The 13,215-nt window shown below is 40.0% G+C and overlaps 1 protein-coding gene across 2 annotated transcripts in view; it reads right to left on the bottom strand.

The window, feature by feature from the left end:
* cyfip1 (cytoplasmic FMR1 interacting protein 1) overlaps window positions 1–12,661 on the bottom strand; it is a 31,668-nt gene extending 19,007 nt beyond the window's left edge. Inside the window, exons 1-9 of one of the 2 annotated variants that reach the window (XM_071923413.2) lie at window positions 12,471–12,661; window positions 3,901–4,021; window positions 3,300–3,389; window positions 2,603–2,680; window positions 1,877–1,978; window positions 1,587–1,768; window positions 1,257–1,353; window positions 674–802; window positions 427–531 (exon numbers count right to left, since the gene is read on the bottom strand). In XM_071923413.2, coding sequence (XP_071779514.1) covers window positions 427–531; window positions 674–802; window positions 1,257–1,353; window positions 1,587–1,768; window positions 1,877–1,978; window positions 2,603–2,680; window positions 3,300–3,389; window positions 3,901–4,017 — 900 coding nt within the window. In that variant the 5' untranslated portion in view covers window positions 4,018–4,021; window positions 12,471–12,661. The remainder of the gene's footprint in view (window positions 1–426; window positions 532–673; window positions 803–1,256; window positions 1,354–1,586; window positions 1,769–1,876; window positions 1,979–2,602; window positions 2,681–3,299; window positions 3,390–3,900; window positions 4,022–12,470) is intronic. The other variant, XM_071923414.2, reaches the window with a different exon arrangement.
* Between the last annotated feature and the right edge of the window lie 554 nt (window positions 12,662–13,215).

Genomic DNA, 13,215 nt, shown 5'->3' with positions numbered 1-13,215 from the left:
TATGTAGGACACTATTAAACAATGCAGGGGTATTCTTTTAATGATTACAGCACTACCACATTTATCCAAACCCCAGGCCAAACTGACTGCTTCACCAAAATGGTAAAATGAACGAAATCTTGGGAGAGTGGGAGATTTCTTATCTGTCGCCAAACTAATGGATTGATCAAGATCAAGACAGTAAAGTTTCAAAATAAATCTTTTAATTAAATCTTAAAGATAGATAGATATTGGTAGCGCATATTCAGTCAGTTTCTCTTGTCTAGTTTTAATATTAAGGTCAAAGAAAAATTCTGCCGCAAATTAACCATAAGGGTCAAAGGGGAAATGCTATTGTAAATTAAACATTCTGTAGTGAATAATACAACTTGGCAAAATACGTTTACAATGTACAACACACATACACACACACTATTTCCTCCATACCTTGAAAAATTTGTCGATCTTGGTCAGGTTAATTCTCTTCTTGGCATCTAGTTTGTAGATGTTACTGTTGTTCCCATCCATCAGGTACAAGCCGAAACCCATTACCTAGGAAATGGAACAGTGTTATATATAGCAGGTCCATTACTGTCAACAACTGTCTGGTAAATTGTTTAGAATGAGCAGGATCAAAGAGAAGCATCCAATAGACTTATTGGTGAACAATCCATGCTCGCTGGTGTGAGCTTACTTTGAGCAGCATGTGCTTCTCACTGGGAGTGAGGTACATCTTGTTCTCATAGTAATCCACACACAGGTTGACAATGTCTGCCAGCAGCTCATCATATCCATTAATCACTTCCAGCTGCTGCTGCAAAGACTGAAAGACAGTTCAGACAAATCAAATAAAAATGCCGAAAATCATAAGTGTCATCCAATTCTTACACATTTCAAAATCCCATACTTTTTCCAGACTATAATTTCTGGATTGGATTTGAAGATTTTGCTTAGTGGTCAATAGGATTAAAGTGGCTCGGCAATATGGCTAGGTCATATCACTCTATGGCTATGGCATTATTCACAATATAAAAAAGACAGGTCTACAATTACATCATTTTTTAAACAGTTTTCCCCCATACTTTTCCAGACTGTGAAATTCCCAAACTTTTCAAAACCTGGAAATCACAAAATTCATGCTCTGTAGTTTCCCAGACCTGCCAAGGAACCCTGGCATAATCTTAATAAAACATTGTCAAGAAAGCTGTGGAGATCTAGTCTATACTAAAAAAATATTTTATTGTGATACTATATTGTATGAGGCCCATCCTTCCAACCTGAGTGATTTTGTTGTGGTTCGCCAGGAACATGGAGAGATTCTGAGACTCCTGAATGGACGAGGGTTCGGACATTTTTCTGAGGAACTGGGCAGCTCTGGAGGAAGAGGAGACAACAGCGTTTCAGTGACTCATCTAATAAAGCATATTCACACTGAGTACTCTTTACGAGTCCAGCACATACTGCTCAAGCATTGAGCTGGATGAGTAGAGAGAACAGGCTTCAGGGATGCTGACTGATACTGCCATCTAGTGTCTGTAGTGTGTATGAGTGCATTTGACTTTCTGTTTCAGCCACCAAACTGAGTGAAATAGGTGAAACTTGAATACCGTTTATAGGCAGAGTGGTCGTTCTTGACGCTGCATTTCATGTTCTTCAGCTCATCCAGCACGGCAAACATGTTGATGAACTTCCCGAGGGTTAGCAAGTACGCCTCGGACACAAAGTCTTTCCTGCGCTCGGCGTGACACAGGCGACGGACCTCCCCGCAGAAACGGTCGATCGCTGTGCGCTGGAAGAGAGAAACAGGATTACAGGATAATATTCATGCCACTTGGCCAGCCTTCATACAGTGGACAGTCACAGAGAGAGTGTCTGGTGATAGAATGGATGAGGTTACCTGGAAGTACATGAAATTCATCAGCTTGGTGACTTCAGGCTCCAGCACCTCCACCGTCTTCTCATAGATCTCCACTCTGTTGGGCTGCTCATTGCACTTCACCTAGAGAGAGAGAGAGGGGGGAAGAGAAATGAAACAGAATGAAATGAAGAATGGCTGAAGAGCAGAGAGGCCAAGTGAACGCCGCAGCTTGTATAATGGGAGTGCAGCATTTGGATATTATCAAATAAGATGATTTTAGTCCTTCTCTTCCTCTTCCCTATCTTATGTATTCTCTTTTTTCCCCCTTTTGTTTCTTCTTTCTTCTCTCTCGCCCTCTCTCACACTCATAGTTATACATATTTGTTCCTCATTATCCTTTTTTTTCACCTTTGAAGTATTGTAATTTTGTTTTTATACAGACTTTTCGCATGTGCCTTGATTGCTAGTCTTTGATTGGCTTAAGTACTTTTAAATTGCTCATGCTCATTGTGGAGCCATTTCTCGCCCTGATGAAGACCTTATAGTGACGCGTTGGCTCTAAGCCATGACAACAAAGGCTTTTTAAATTTCAATCTCTAGTCTCTTCCCTTACTCCCTTACTGGATTTAGAGTGCCTTGGACTTTGTGTATACAGCTCAAGACTTTACTTTTTTTCTCACTGGAGGCTTTCAATCTTAGAGCCAATATCTCAGTTTTCGAAAGATGATTTAAGTCACAAAACGGCACCAGAGAGAAAGTGATTACCTGTGGTATAGCGCGGGAACAGCTCCTCCATGTGTAGAGCATGACAGCGTACTCCTGCCCCTCCTCCAACATCTCATTCTAATAAAAAAAAAGAATAAAACCCTTAGTTAATCACATAGATGACAGAAGATCACTGTTAGCATTACACACCTACAAATAAAAATCTCAAAACTGGCACACATTTTCCAAACAAAATCAAGATACAAAACGTGCACGCATACACTCACATACACATGTACATAAACACTGAAGCATGCATGCACCGTTGCTTCTATTGTGAGTCATTTATTCTCAGAGGGTGGCAGGGCAGCGCTTCAGTGCTTTCAAGAAGGCTCTGCCTCCATACAAAGTGCTGTTTGATTCAGACCCCAAGCTCTCAAACTGCAATTACCCCCTCACTAATTGGACACAAAGCACTACTATTCCTGTTAGAAAAGGTCCAGAGCACCCATTTGTCCCAGAGCCATTTGGGAGTCCTGGTGCTGGGCCTGGATCGTATGTGCTGCCTGCTGGACAATGCAAAACGCTCCGGTGGGACAGGCATTCAACAATATCCCTTACCAAGCCCCTTCAACAAGCCTCTGATCCCCTTCTGGTGACTCATTTTTTTCCCAGGTCATTACCGAGGTGACAGAAAAATCTGACCAAGGGTTAATAAATGGGGCCATTTCCCAAAGACAAGACCCTTCTACTTTACCATGCTGGAATGAACTGTGGCTTGCTCGATGTATCTGGCGATGCCGGTGACAAAGGCATTTCGGTCCTCGAAGTTGGTGTTGAAGTTGGGCTGGGGAGAGATGGAAAATGATGCTGCAGAAAAGAAACTGATACTGGTAACAGGGAGCAGGCATATACCTGAAAAAACACAGCATTATAAAATCCATGCTATGTGAAACATGTCAGAGATCAATGCAAAGCAAGTAGATTTTCTGCCTTTTTCACATAAAAAAGGATGTATTGAAAACAGAAAAATGGATTATAGCTCAATCATCTTTGTCTAAAGTTCCCAAAATAATGGTTTAAATCTATATTGTACAGTAAAAGTAAGGGATAGGAAATCAATAGGTTTACTAGTTGACATCAGTAAAGGCAGCGAAAAAGTGGCATCACTGCAGCAATACGAAAAGGATAAGAAAAGGAATAGGAACAGGAATAAGAAACTATTGCATCTAAAGAGAGTTTAGAAGAAAAAGTGCACATCTCTGACAGACGCATCAACATGAAACCACTGCACGCTCAAGAGGAAGTACGCCTCATCATTCTCTGCACATAAGTGTAAATACGCCATCAGCACTGACCTGGTACATGAGCGAGGAGGGGAGCGGCTCGATGCACGGCTGCTGGTCAGGGAGTGGCAGCTCCTCCAGCAGGTCCACATTGGAGAGGGCATCCTCCAAGGTCACTGTGGACGTCATGCTGCTGAGAAGGTCGAAAAGAAACACATTCACAATTCTCGTCCAGATAAGCAGTACGTCTCATATCAAACAATGATAAAACGTGGCAGCATTTAAACACTAGGAGGCGTTGCATTTTTATTTGCCCCATCAAGCACAGATTAAAACAAAAGAGCTAGTCCATGAGCGGAACTGTTCAACAAAATAAATGTCTCTTTTAATAATCTGTCACTTTCTCAGCAGAGGAAAGGATATTAAATTGGACTAAAGCTACCCAAGAATTAATTGCAGTTGATTGCTTGTTGATAATCAGTCTGATAATCATGCCTAACTCTCCTACAGTGGAAAAAAAATGTTTTCATTAAAGTTGTAATAACTTTATAGACTGTCCATTAGAGATAATGCCACCGAGACTCTTTACAGTTTTTCACAATTGTTTACACACTAATACTGGAACTTGGGACACAATCACTGAAACCTGAAACTCATGTATCAAATCCCGAAACCAAGTCTGCAAACCTGCAAGCACATTTTCTGCTTTTCACTCAGTTTGCAATTTTCTATCACACTTTTTGCAAAACACTACACATAATAATGTGTAGTTTTCTCTCGTTCTCTACATTAGACACAACATTCAAAAACTAAAATCGCATGTGTTCATTTGGAAGCACTGCCATCCCAAATGCTTAACTTCATTTACCAATTGGTCACATCCACTCATCACACATATAAACACTAATATCTGAATTGTTCACTCAGAAATCAGAGCTTTAGCACTGTAAAAAAGGCCACAGGTGAGCTGTCTTGTTTTTGAGAACAATGGGCCTCATTCACGAAACGTGTGTACGATCAGATTTGATCTTAAAATGTACTTACGAACGTTTCCACAAACATTTCGGCATTCATCATTTTTTTCCTTACCTGAATTTGTTCTTTGGTACGATCAAAATCTACGTGTGTTTGGAAACATGCGTGGGGCATTACGCATGAAGTGGTTTCTACTTAAAATGCCTTATTCTTTAAGCAAAATCTATTAAAGCAGTTCCAGACCTCATATTAACAACAAAATGTGTTTCCATTTGTAAGCCTAGTGATAATAACCCAAATTAACAAAGCTAGGCCTGCAGCTGATATGAACAAATTCATAGGCAATTCTATTCAATTGGAAACCTGAGTGATTAAAGTGATTCATTATTATCGTATATATATTATCATACATATATTATTATATTATTTATTGATCAATAAAGTTCTATCTTATCTTACCACAGGAGCAATAGACTGTGCGCATCAAAGCACCGTCTCCAAACACATTTCCCTATTTAAATCGCAAACAATAACACACCATAAACATTCAATTAATTTGTGACGCCAACCTAAACCTCCTACATGTGGTTTCCCTTGTCCAGGAGGAGCCGCGACTCGGTGCTGCAGAACAGTAGGGTGTCGGGTGTCGTGCGTCTTGAGCAGGTGCTGCTGGAGACGCACGACGCATATTGGACTGAATGGAAGTTAAATTAACCAGAGTCTCAAGACCAACTAGTTTGTCTCTAGGTGATAGAGGTTCTGCCTTGACCACATTGCTAATAACACACCTGATAAACCTTCAGACCCCTCAGCAGCGATCATATAATTATCATACGTGCACTCGCTCTGCCACAGAGCGAGCGCAGCATACTGAGCTGGAAGGCTGTTGGATGTGCTTGGACACCGCAGGAAGAAAGCTCCTGTTAAGAGCTACAGTCAAAACCAGCAGTATTATTATAAAGCCTTAAGTCTGAGCTTACCATCAGATGGAGATGCTGCTTGAATTAAACCAGTGTCCAACTCCGCTGATGACTGGACACCTGAAAGCACAGTCTCCATATTATTTCCCCAAACATTTTGGCAGCGCCCTGCCCTCCGCCTGGAGCTAATAACCTGCATCTATTTGGAGTTAGACTATCGCCCTCGCTTTTTAGATTCTAACTGTAAGTCAAACCGTTTCTTTTTAATTTAATTCAAGGTGTGTGTTTCTGATGTTGCAGCATTGACAGCATCAGTAATTTCTTGCCATGTTTTCTTTCTCAGTTGCGGTCACTCCACCGCTTACACTTTTAAAAAGTATATATATTTTTTTCTCTCACTCCCGACAACAACACTTCTATTTCAGAGTTTGAATTTTTCGTCTTGGGTCTGTTTGCCATTCTCCACCACTCCAGTAATGTTTTCCATTTGCGCACGACCCTTCAGACAGCAGGCCTTTTATGGAGTTGCCAGGGCGTCTACCTATGCTAATCAGCATCAACAGGCACGTGCATCCAATTAAGGAACAAGTGGTATTCATCATCAGATACACCTGGAATATGCAAAAATCGAGACTCTGCGCATGCTTCATGAATCCCACGTTGGTTTTGCGCAGGCATGTTTCTTAAGAACAAAAGTAAGAACAATTTAAGAAAATTAAGTATTGTGTGATTGAAATAAAGTATTTTATATTACTGTATACTGTAAAAGTCTTTTACAACATGCTACTGTGCATGAATGTACCTCTGAACATGCAAAAGGCATAAGTCTACTGATGAGATATTCATAATAGTGTTTTCTGTTAAGCACATCAGTGTGTAGTCGGTTGTTAGAAAGATGTATTCATATGATGGTTGTGTGTGTCATTTTATTGCAAAGTAACATTTTGAAAAGAGATAAAATGGTTTTGAATGCAGTGTTTCATTTTGCCAGTGATTTGTGGAGTTTTGCATTTTGTGTTAGTGGTTTTGTGTTTAGAGTTTTGAGAAAATGAGCCCTAGTTTCAGAAAATATGTGTAAGCAATTGTGAAAAACTGTAATATGTACAGCCAGATAGTGAAGATGTGTTTTTGTGCATCTGGTGTGTGATTTTCAAACCTCAAACATGAAAAAAGAACACCAACACAACTAAGTAGTATGAAGCTGTATGCTATAATGTTATATGTGCTTTATGCCTTGATTTTGATTTTTGCTATCTTGCTTGCTTGTTAGTTCGACTAGTCATTTTAATGATACAAAACCAAAGGGTCTGTTTTTTTTGGTCCGACAACATGGAGGCACTGTACAAGAGAGGGCGGAGTAGACTGTTCTACTTGAGGAGGCTCAGGTCTGTCAGTGTATGCAACAGTCCACTCTACATGTTCTATAAATCTGTCGCGGCCAGCGCACTGCTCTTTGTGGTCGTGTGCTTTGGAGGCAGGCTGGATAAACAAACTGGTGAAAAGGGCTGGCTCAGTCTGGTATATTTTCATATTGTACATATTTTTCATTTGTTTTTTTCTTCTCTCAGTAGGTTCTGCTGCTGCTATTTTGCACGCTCTTAATGCTGTAATCCATACCTTTTCATATTTTCATTCACACATTTCTACTTAATATGTTCTAGTGTTGAAATTGTCAGTTGAGTATGTTTATATGCATGTCCCTCTTTTGCTATATTGATATTTATATTTCTCGTTGCTGTATCCTGCTACTATTTGCTGCTGCAATGGCCAAATTTCCTGACGGGAATCACTTAAGTTTTATCTTTAATTCTTCTTTTATCTTTAATTAACTGCAGGCAAAACCTTGCACATGAAAGCTTTAATGTGAATGAAGCTGTTATAAATACTGTAGTTACTACTGTCTCCCGTTCCTCAACAGCTAGCGAAAAGGTAAAGTATGTAGACAATAAAATTAGGGAAAAGGTTAAATTCAAACACATTAATACTTTGTGCAGCCCCACAGAAATGGAGTGGTGTGCTTTGGTTTGCATTCTGTCACAACTGCTGACTGCTGATTGGGGAACTTCATTGACATTGAACAATCAAAAAACCCATTGCAATCAGAATCGACAGAGTCAAACAATTCGCAGCTACTCTAACCGCGACACAAAAGCCTGGCAGCAGGTCAGCGGAGGTCAGCGATCTCCTGCTCCACAGACGGGAGGCAGGGCAGAGCAGAAAGAGGAGAGGATCCATATTGACTGCATGAAGGGAGGCTGCATGATAGTGATTTTTTTCTCTCAAATGGCTTAATATTACGGCTGGGACACATGAACACAGCTTTTTTCTGCACAATATCTTTTTCAGCCCTAATAAAATGTTCAAAGACAGTGGGTGGGTTTTCTCCGTAATTCACCTTGATTTGCTGGCCAGTAATTCTGCACAGCACCAGAATACTTGTTTAGAAGGCCAGCTGAGATAAAAAAAAAAAATGGCTGTTGCAGTGGCTATTCCAATTTGGAAATTGCAGTGGTCAATACAATTTGTTTTAAGTAATTATGCAGGTAATAAGAAGCATACAGACGGATGTGGACAGGACAAGCAGGCACAGGCATGCAGTCCACAGTTGTGACCAGTGCTCAAGAAACATGCACATGCACACACACACACACACACTAAAAGCAGAGCATTGTCCACAGTAAACTGTATCAAATTACAAAGAGCAGCTGCACTTTTGATGTTGAAAAATGAAGAGTAGAGGACACTGTTGGTTGGTAATGCTACCTTCAGGCCTAATCTGTGGATTAATCAGATTACAAAAGTAAAGTTACTGCACCAACCAAGAATACATTTCAAAGGGTGTGTCATCTGATTAGTTACTTTTTGAAGGATTTTAGGGATACTGCTTGGTAAATGTATTATTATAAATTTACAAAAATTCTGAAAAAAAAAAAAATATGATCACATTTAAAAAAGCAGAACAAACAAAAAACACTGTCACTCTGATCAATCTTTTTCATAGTACAATTGGCCTATTGGTCATCTATTGCACCTTTGATAGGGTTGATTGGGATTTAAGAGTATTTAGGCTAAAATAAACAATACAAAATACTGTTTGGCATGTGGATTTGCCAACAATAAAAAAAATCAAGGCCCAAATCAGGGCTCAGAAGTACTCTAAAAAGTAATCAATCACTTTCAGCTTTGCTTGTGAAATTATCACAATCCAATTTACAATATCAGAGTAAGCCATCCAATACTGAATGTTACTGAGCATTGTGGGCAGTAGAAAAGGGGTGTGGCTAATGGCTCCCTCATGTTGTGAAATGCAGTTTGATAAAGAGAGAAGGAAGTCAAATGGGAAGAGCTATGTAAAGCACTCTTAATGTTTCGGACATGTCTCATCGATGGCTTGGTACAACATCTTTTTTTAGTTTGCCAAACTGCACCGCACACAGCCAAGTGGGCAGCTGAACAGACAACAAATCAGTCATCTCTAATTCAAAACAGGGAAGTATGAATCATACAGACCATGTAAGAGAGAACATGTGATGCAGGGTCAAGTCAGAGAAAGGGAAGAAGTAACACTGAACTCAAACTAACATCAAACATTTAAGATGACATCTGCCAAACTGAATGTGTATAAGGATGATAAGTACACTGCTCCACATACTGGAAACCATAAGATTTGTGCTTGGAAACTGTTCACATGGAACAGAAAATAAAAGTCAGACATTATGTAGCTTTAACAAAAAGTGTTACCACAGCAAGCACATTCTGTTTAGCCTTTGGGTCTACTTTAACTCTGCAGACTAACACTACATCCATTAGAAAAAAAAGGAACCCTGGCTTTTACTTTAGTACACAGTTCCTCTTAAGACTGCAGTCTAGAGCTACGAAAAGTCTTGCCTCTCAAAGTGTTAATTCAGCCTGCCAGCTTGTTGGCCGTTTGGTCTACTGCTGAAGTTGTACGCCATGTGTTTGTAGGGCTCCCTCCATAATTAAACCATAAGGAGCTTAAAGCAGCCTCAAGTAGGTAACCTAGGTGTGCCAAGTAGAGGGCAAACACAACGCACCAGTAGGCAGTAGTAGGCTATGTAGAACCGATGAAGGAATCTCTATCTTTGCTGCATGGCGTGTCTTGCCTCATCTGCAGACTTTAAAATCCCTTTTGAATCACCCGGTAACCTGTTCTTAAACTGGCTCAAGGTCTCCCCTAGGACAGGACACTCATGCTATATAGCCTTCTCTGGCACACGCATGTTGGCAGGTTAGTGGTTCACTTAAGTTGAGGCAGTGAGTGATGCAAATTAAAGTGACAGCACAGCGGTCATGCAACATTCGTATTTTCAAAAAAGGGAAACAAGGATCTGTGCTACACTGTGACTTGAGATACTGTGCTCTCTCATGCCTGGTAGGGTAGATAAAGCCTTTGACGCTCCAATTGTCAAGCGCTGCTAAAAAAAGAATCCATTAGATCACACTCCCACAGATTCTTTATGCATCCTGTGTATATTAGCATGCATAACATTATGAGCGAGAGCAGGTGGGTGTTTTTATTAATGATGTAACACCTTGTGGTGGATGGTGAGGAAGCAATGTAGATTCTAGATTACTATAAACCGAGAAACAAACGCAGCATCAACAACCACCTGGAGACCTGTTGACAGTTAGAAAAATAAAATGGTTGCTATGGAGACCACTAACTGCTACTTCATCAGATGAAGAGGCATCAAAGAAACATGCCACTGTAGAGGAAACAGTAGATGTGTCTCTAGAAGAGGGTGTGAAATATCCCATAATACTTCAGCTAACTTATTTGCAGGAAATCACACTTATCAATGCAAGGCAAATATGTGAGTGTCTCAGTGTTTTTCTACAAGGTAATACAGACAAATGACAACCCAATTCTCTTCTCCCTAATATCAAATATTAATGTTTAGACTACATTAAAATACTTCCTGACCACTCTTAAGCCTATATACCAAACACCTTAAGTACCAGCGCTCAGCAGCAAGAGCCCATACAGGTATTAGGCTACTTCCCCTGAACACCAAGTAGATTTGCTTGGTCCATTAAGAATAAATCTTATGAATCATTAAAATGATCACATAAGTTCTATGGATTTGATTTCTCCTGCCCATCCATTTCATCCATTGCCTTCTATGCCAAATTAGCAAAAAGAAAGTGTACTTCAGGTGCCCCCGCTTTATCTTCACATACAGTATTGTGGGTGATGTGGGTGGTTGATGACTAACACCTAAGAAAAGTGAACATGCACATCATACTAAACCGTAAAACACTATTCCAAATTGCCAGCTACATCCTAAAGATGTTGTCTGAGTAACATATTAAGTGGTGAATACTTTTAGAAAACAGATTCCTTGAATTAAAATTTTACAGCTTAACACAAATGTTTGGGATTTCAAGTCTCCCAGAACACTTTGCACAGATCTCAGACAAAAATCTGCAAAATCCCCTTCCCTCTCATATTCAGGTTGCTATGTTGCCTGCTACTCAAGTAGTGAAGGAGGCAAATGAACCATCAATGAGGAGAAAGACAACTTTTACCTCAACTACTACTGATGAGGTTACAGACCTTAAGATTAAACCTACAATTACATTACTTGAAAGTTCATGACATTAATACATATTTACAAAACAAAAGCTCCGGTTAGAGGTCCCTCATTTGCATGAAGTCTTTATAGATGCTGTGTATGTAAAAGCTATAAGGAGGGGATAAAAGGAGCAGTGGTGAAATGTTTGGGATGCAGCCCTCTTTGCAGCATCACAAGGTTGATTCCAGGTTTGAAGGAGAATCAATACAGCAGTTGTCATATTTTTAACGTGTTGTGTCCTTTCTTTGAGTTTCATTTCCCTGATGTATAAAATTGTGAAAAAATAATTTTGGATCAACATGAAAGATGGATTTCATCAGTGCACAGTAAATGACCTGCTTCCCTTGTAACTGATAAAAATGGTTATTTGAGGGAGTCACTTGCACAACAAAGTTTTAAGACGGATATTTCATGATGGGTAGGGCCAGACTCACAAGTGGGGATCAATTAGGTGATCACTGTGTTTCCAGTTTGTAATTATTTTTCCAAGCATTGAAGTTGTATTTACAGTGAATGACTATTAAGTGAATGCAGCATGGAGAACACAGTTAAATTCCTGAAAGTAACTGCCATAGTGGTTCCCAAAGTGGGGTGTGGGGACCCCAGCAATATACACTTCACATTCACACACTCCCTGAAAGTTAGTCCAATGAGAAATGTTTCACTGTGGTTGTCAGTCCAGACACTAACGACAGTCACACAATTATACACTAAATCATAATTGCAAAAATCTTCTAGGATAAGGTTGCGTGCGACAATCTATTATCAACGGAGGGGTCTGTGTATCTATTTAGCAATAATATGAAATGAAAATGAGTATGAAAAAGTTTGGGAAGCCCTGCCCTACAACATGTATGGATATCGTCGCTCTGAGCCAGCCGTGGCCTGAGATTAGTCACAAAATCGGGCCTGTGAGCCAGCAAACGGCTTGGCGTTGTAACAAGCTATTAACCTTCTCAAGCTAATATGTTTTACGTCAATTTCAAATAAAAGCCAATTTTAACGCCAGTATTTGAAGCAGTCTACTAAAACAACGCGGTGTTAGTAAGGCAACACCCAAAGAAACGCCACACAACTTTTCCCCCCCGGGTTAGTTGGAAACACACAGACAGTTTGAAACTAACTTCGCGATCAATCAGTTTCTACTCACCCGGAGTTGTTGTTCAGCAGGGAAAAGTAGTTTGTTAATAAACCTACAGCGCCATTAAAGAGCAATACTCTGAATGCGGATCCCTCTGGCGAGTGGGAAGAAGAGGTTTGGAAGTCTTCAATCCAAGCTTTTTTTTGTCGTCGGCCAGAGGAATCTTCCCTCGGTCGGTGTTATTATCATGGGCGGGGGAGAGAAGTAGAGCAGGGAGTTCCTGTCCCTGTGAAACAGGGAAACTCAACAGGAAACTCTGCGCACAGCTGCGGTGCAGACCTTCTCCACTAGGGACGTGAAGGATAAAACGTAACGGCAAAGGAATTTACACTAGGAACCTACGTGCCTGCCCTGTATGGTATGGAGGGTGATTAGTGCCCAAACTCCTCCCCCTTCACACACCCACATACACACGTTAGTTTTAACAACTGATGAGCTTGGAATTATAAGGTTCTATGAATGCAGTATCAAAGATTTAACATCCTAGCTAGTACTTTATATCTTTTTATATTTTCAACCCAAAAAGGTTCTTAAAATTAAAAAAAAAAAAAAACACCACAAAGGCATATTCAAAGATCATAATTATGTGGAACTCAATTTTGCTAATTTTACTAGTTGCTATATAGCCTAATAGATACTAGTTCTAATTGAATAGGTACTTTCACTAGTTCCTCATTCCTTCACTAGTTACACTTTAATAAGTACTAGTACTTATTTTATAGTTACTTGTGCCTACTGTCATTTTTACTATACT

The sequence above is a fragment of the Centroberyx gerrardi genome, chromosome 9 (genome assembly GCF_048128805.1).
Source record: "Centroberyx gerrardi isolate f3 chromosome 9, fCenGer3.hap1.cur.20231027, whole genome shotgun sequence".
NCBI lineage: Eukaryota > Metazoa > Chordata > Actinopteri > Beryciformes > Berycidae > Centroberyx > Centroberyx gerrardi.
The sequence above is the reverse complement of the archived record's forward strand: the minus strand, read 5'-3'. Positions and strand labels throughout refer to the sequence as shown.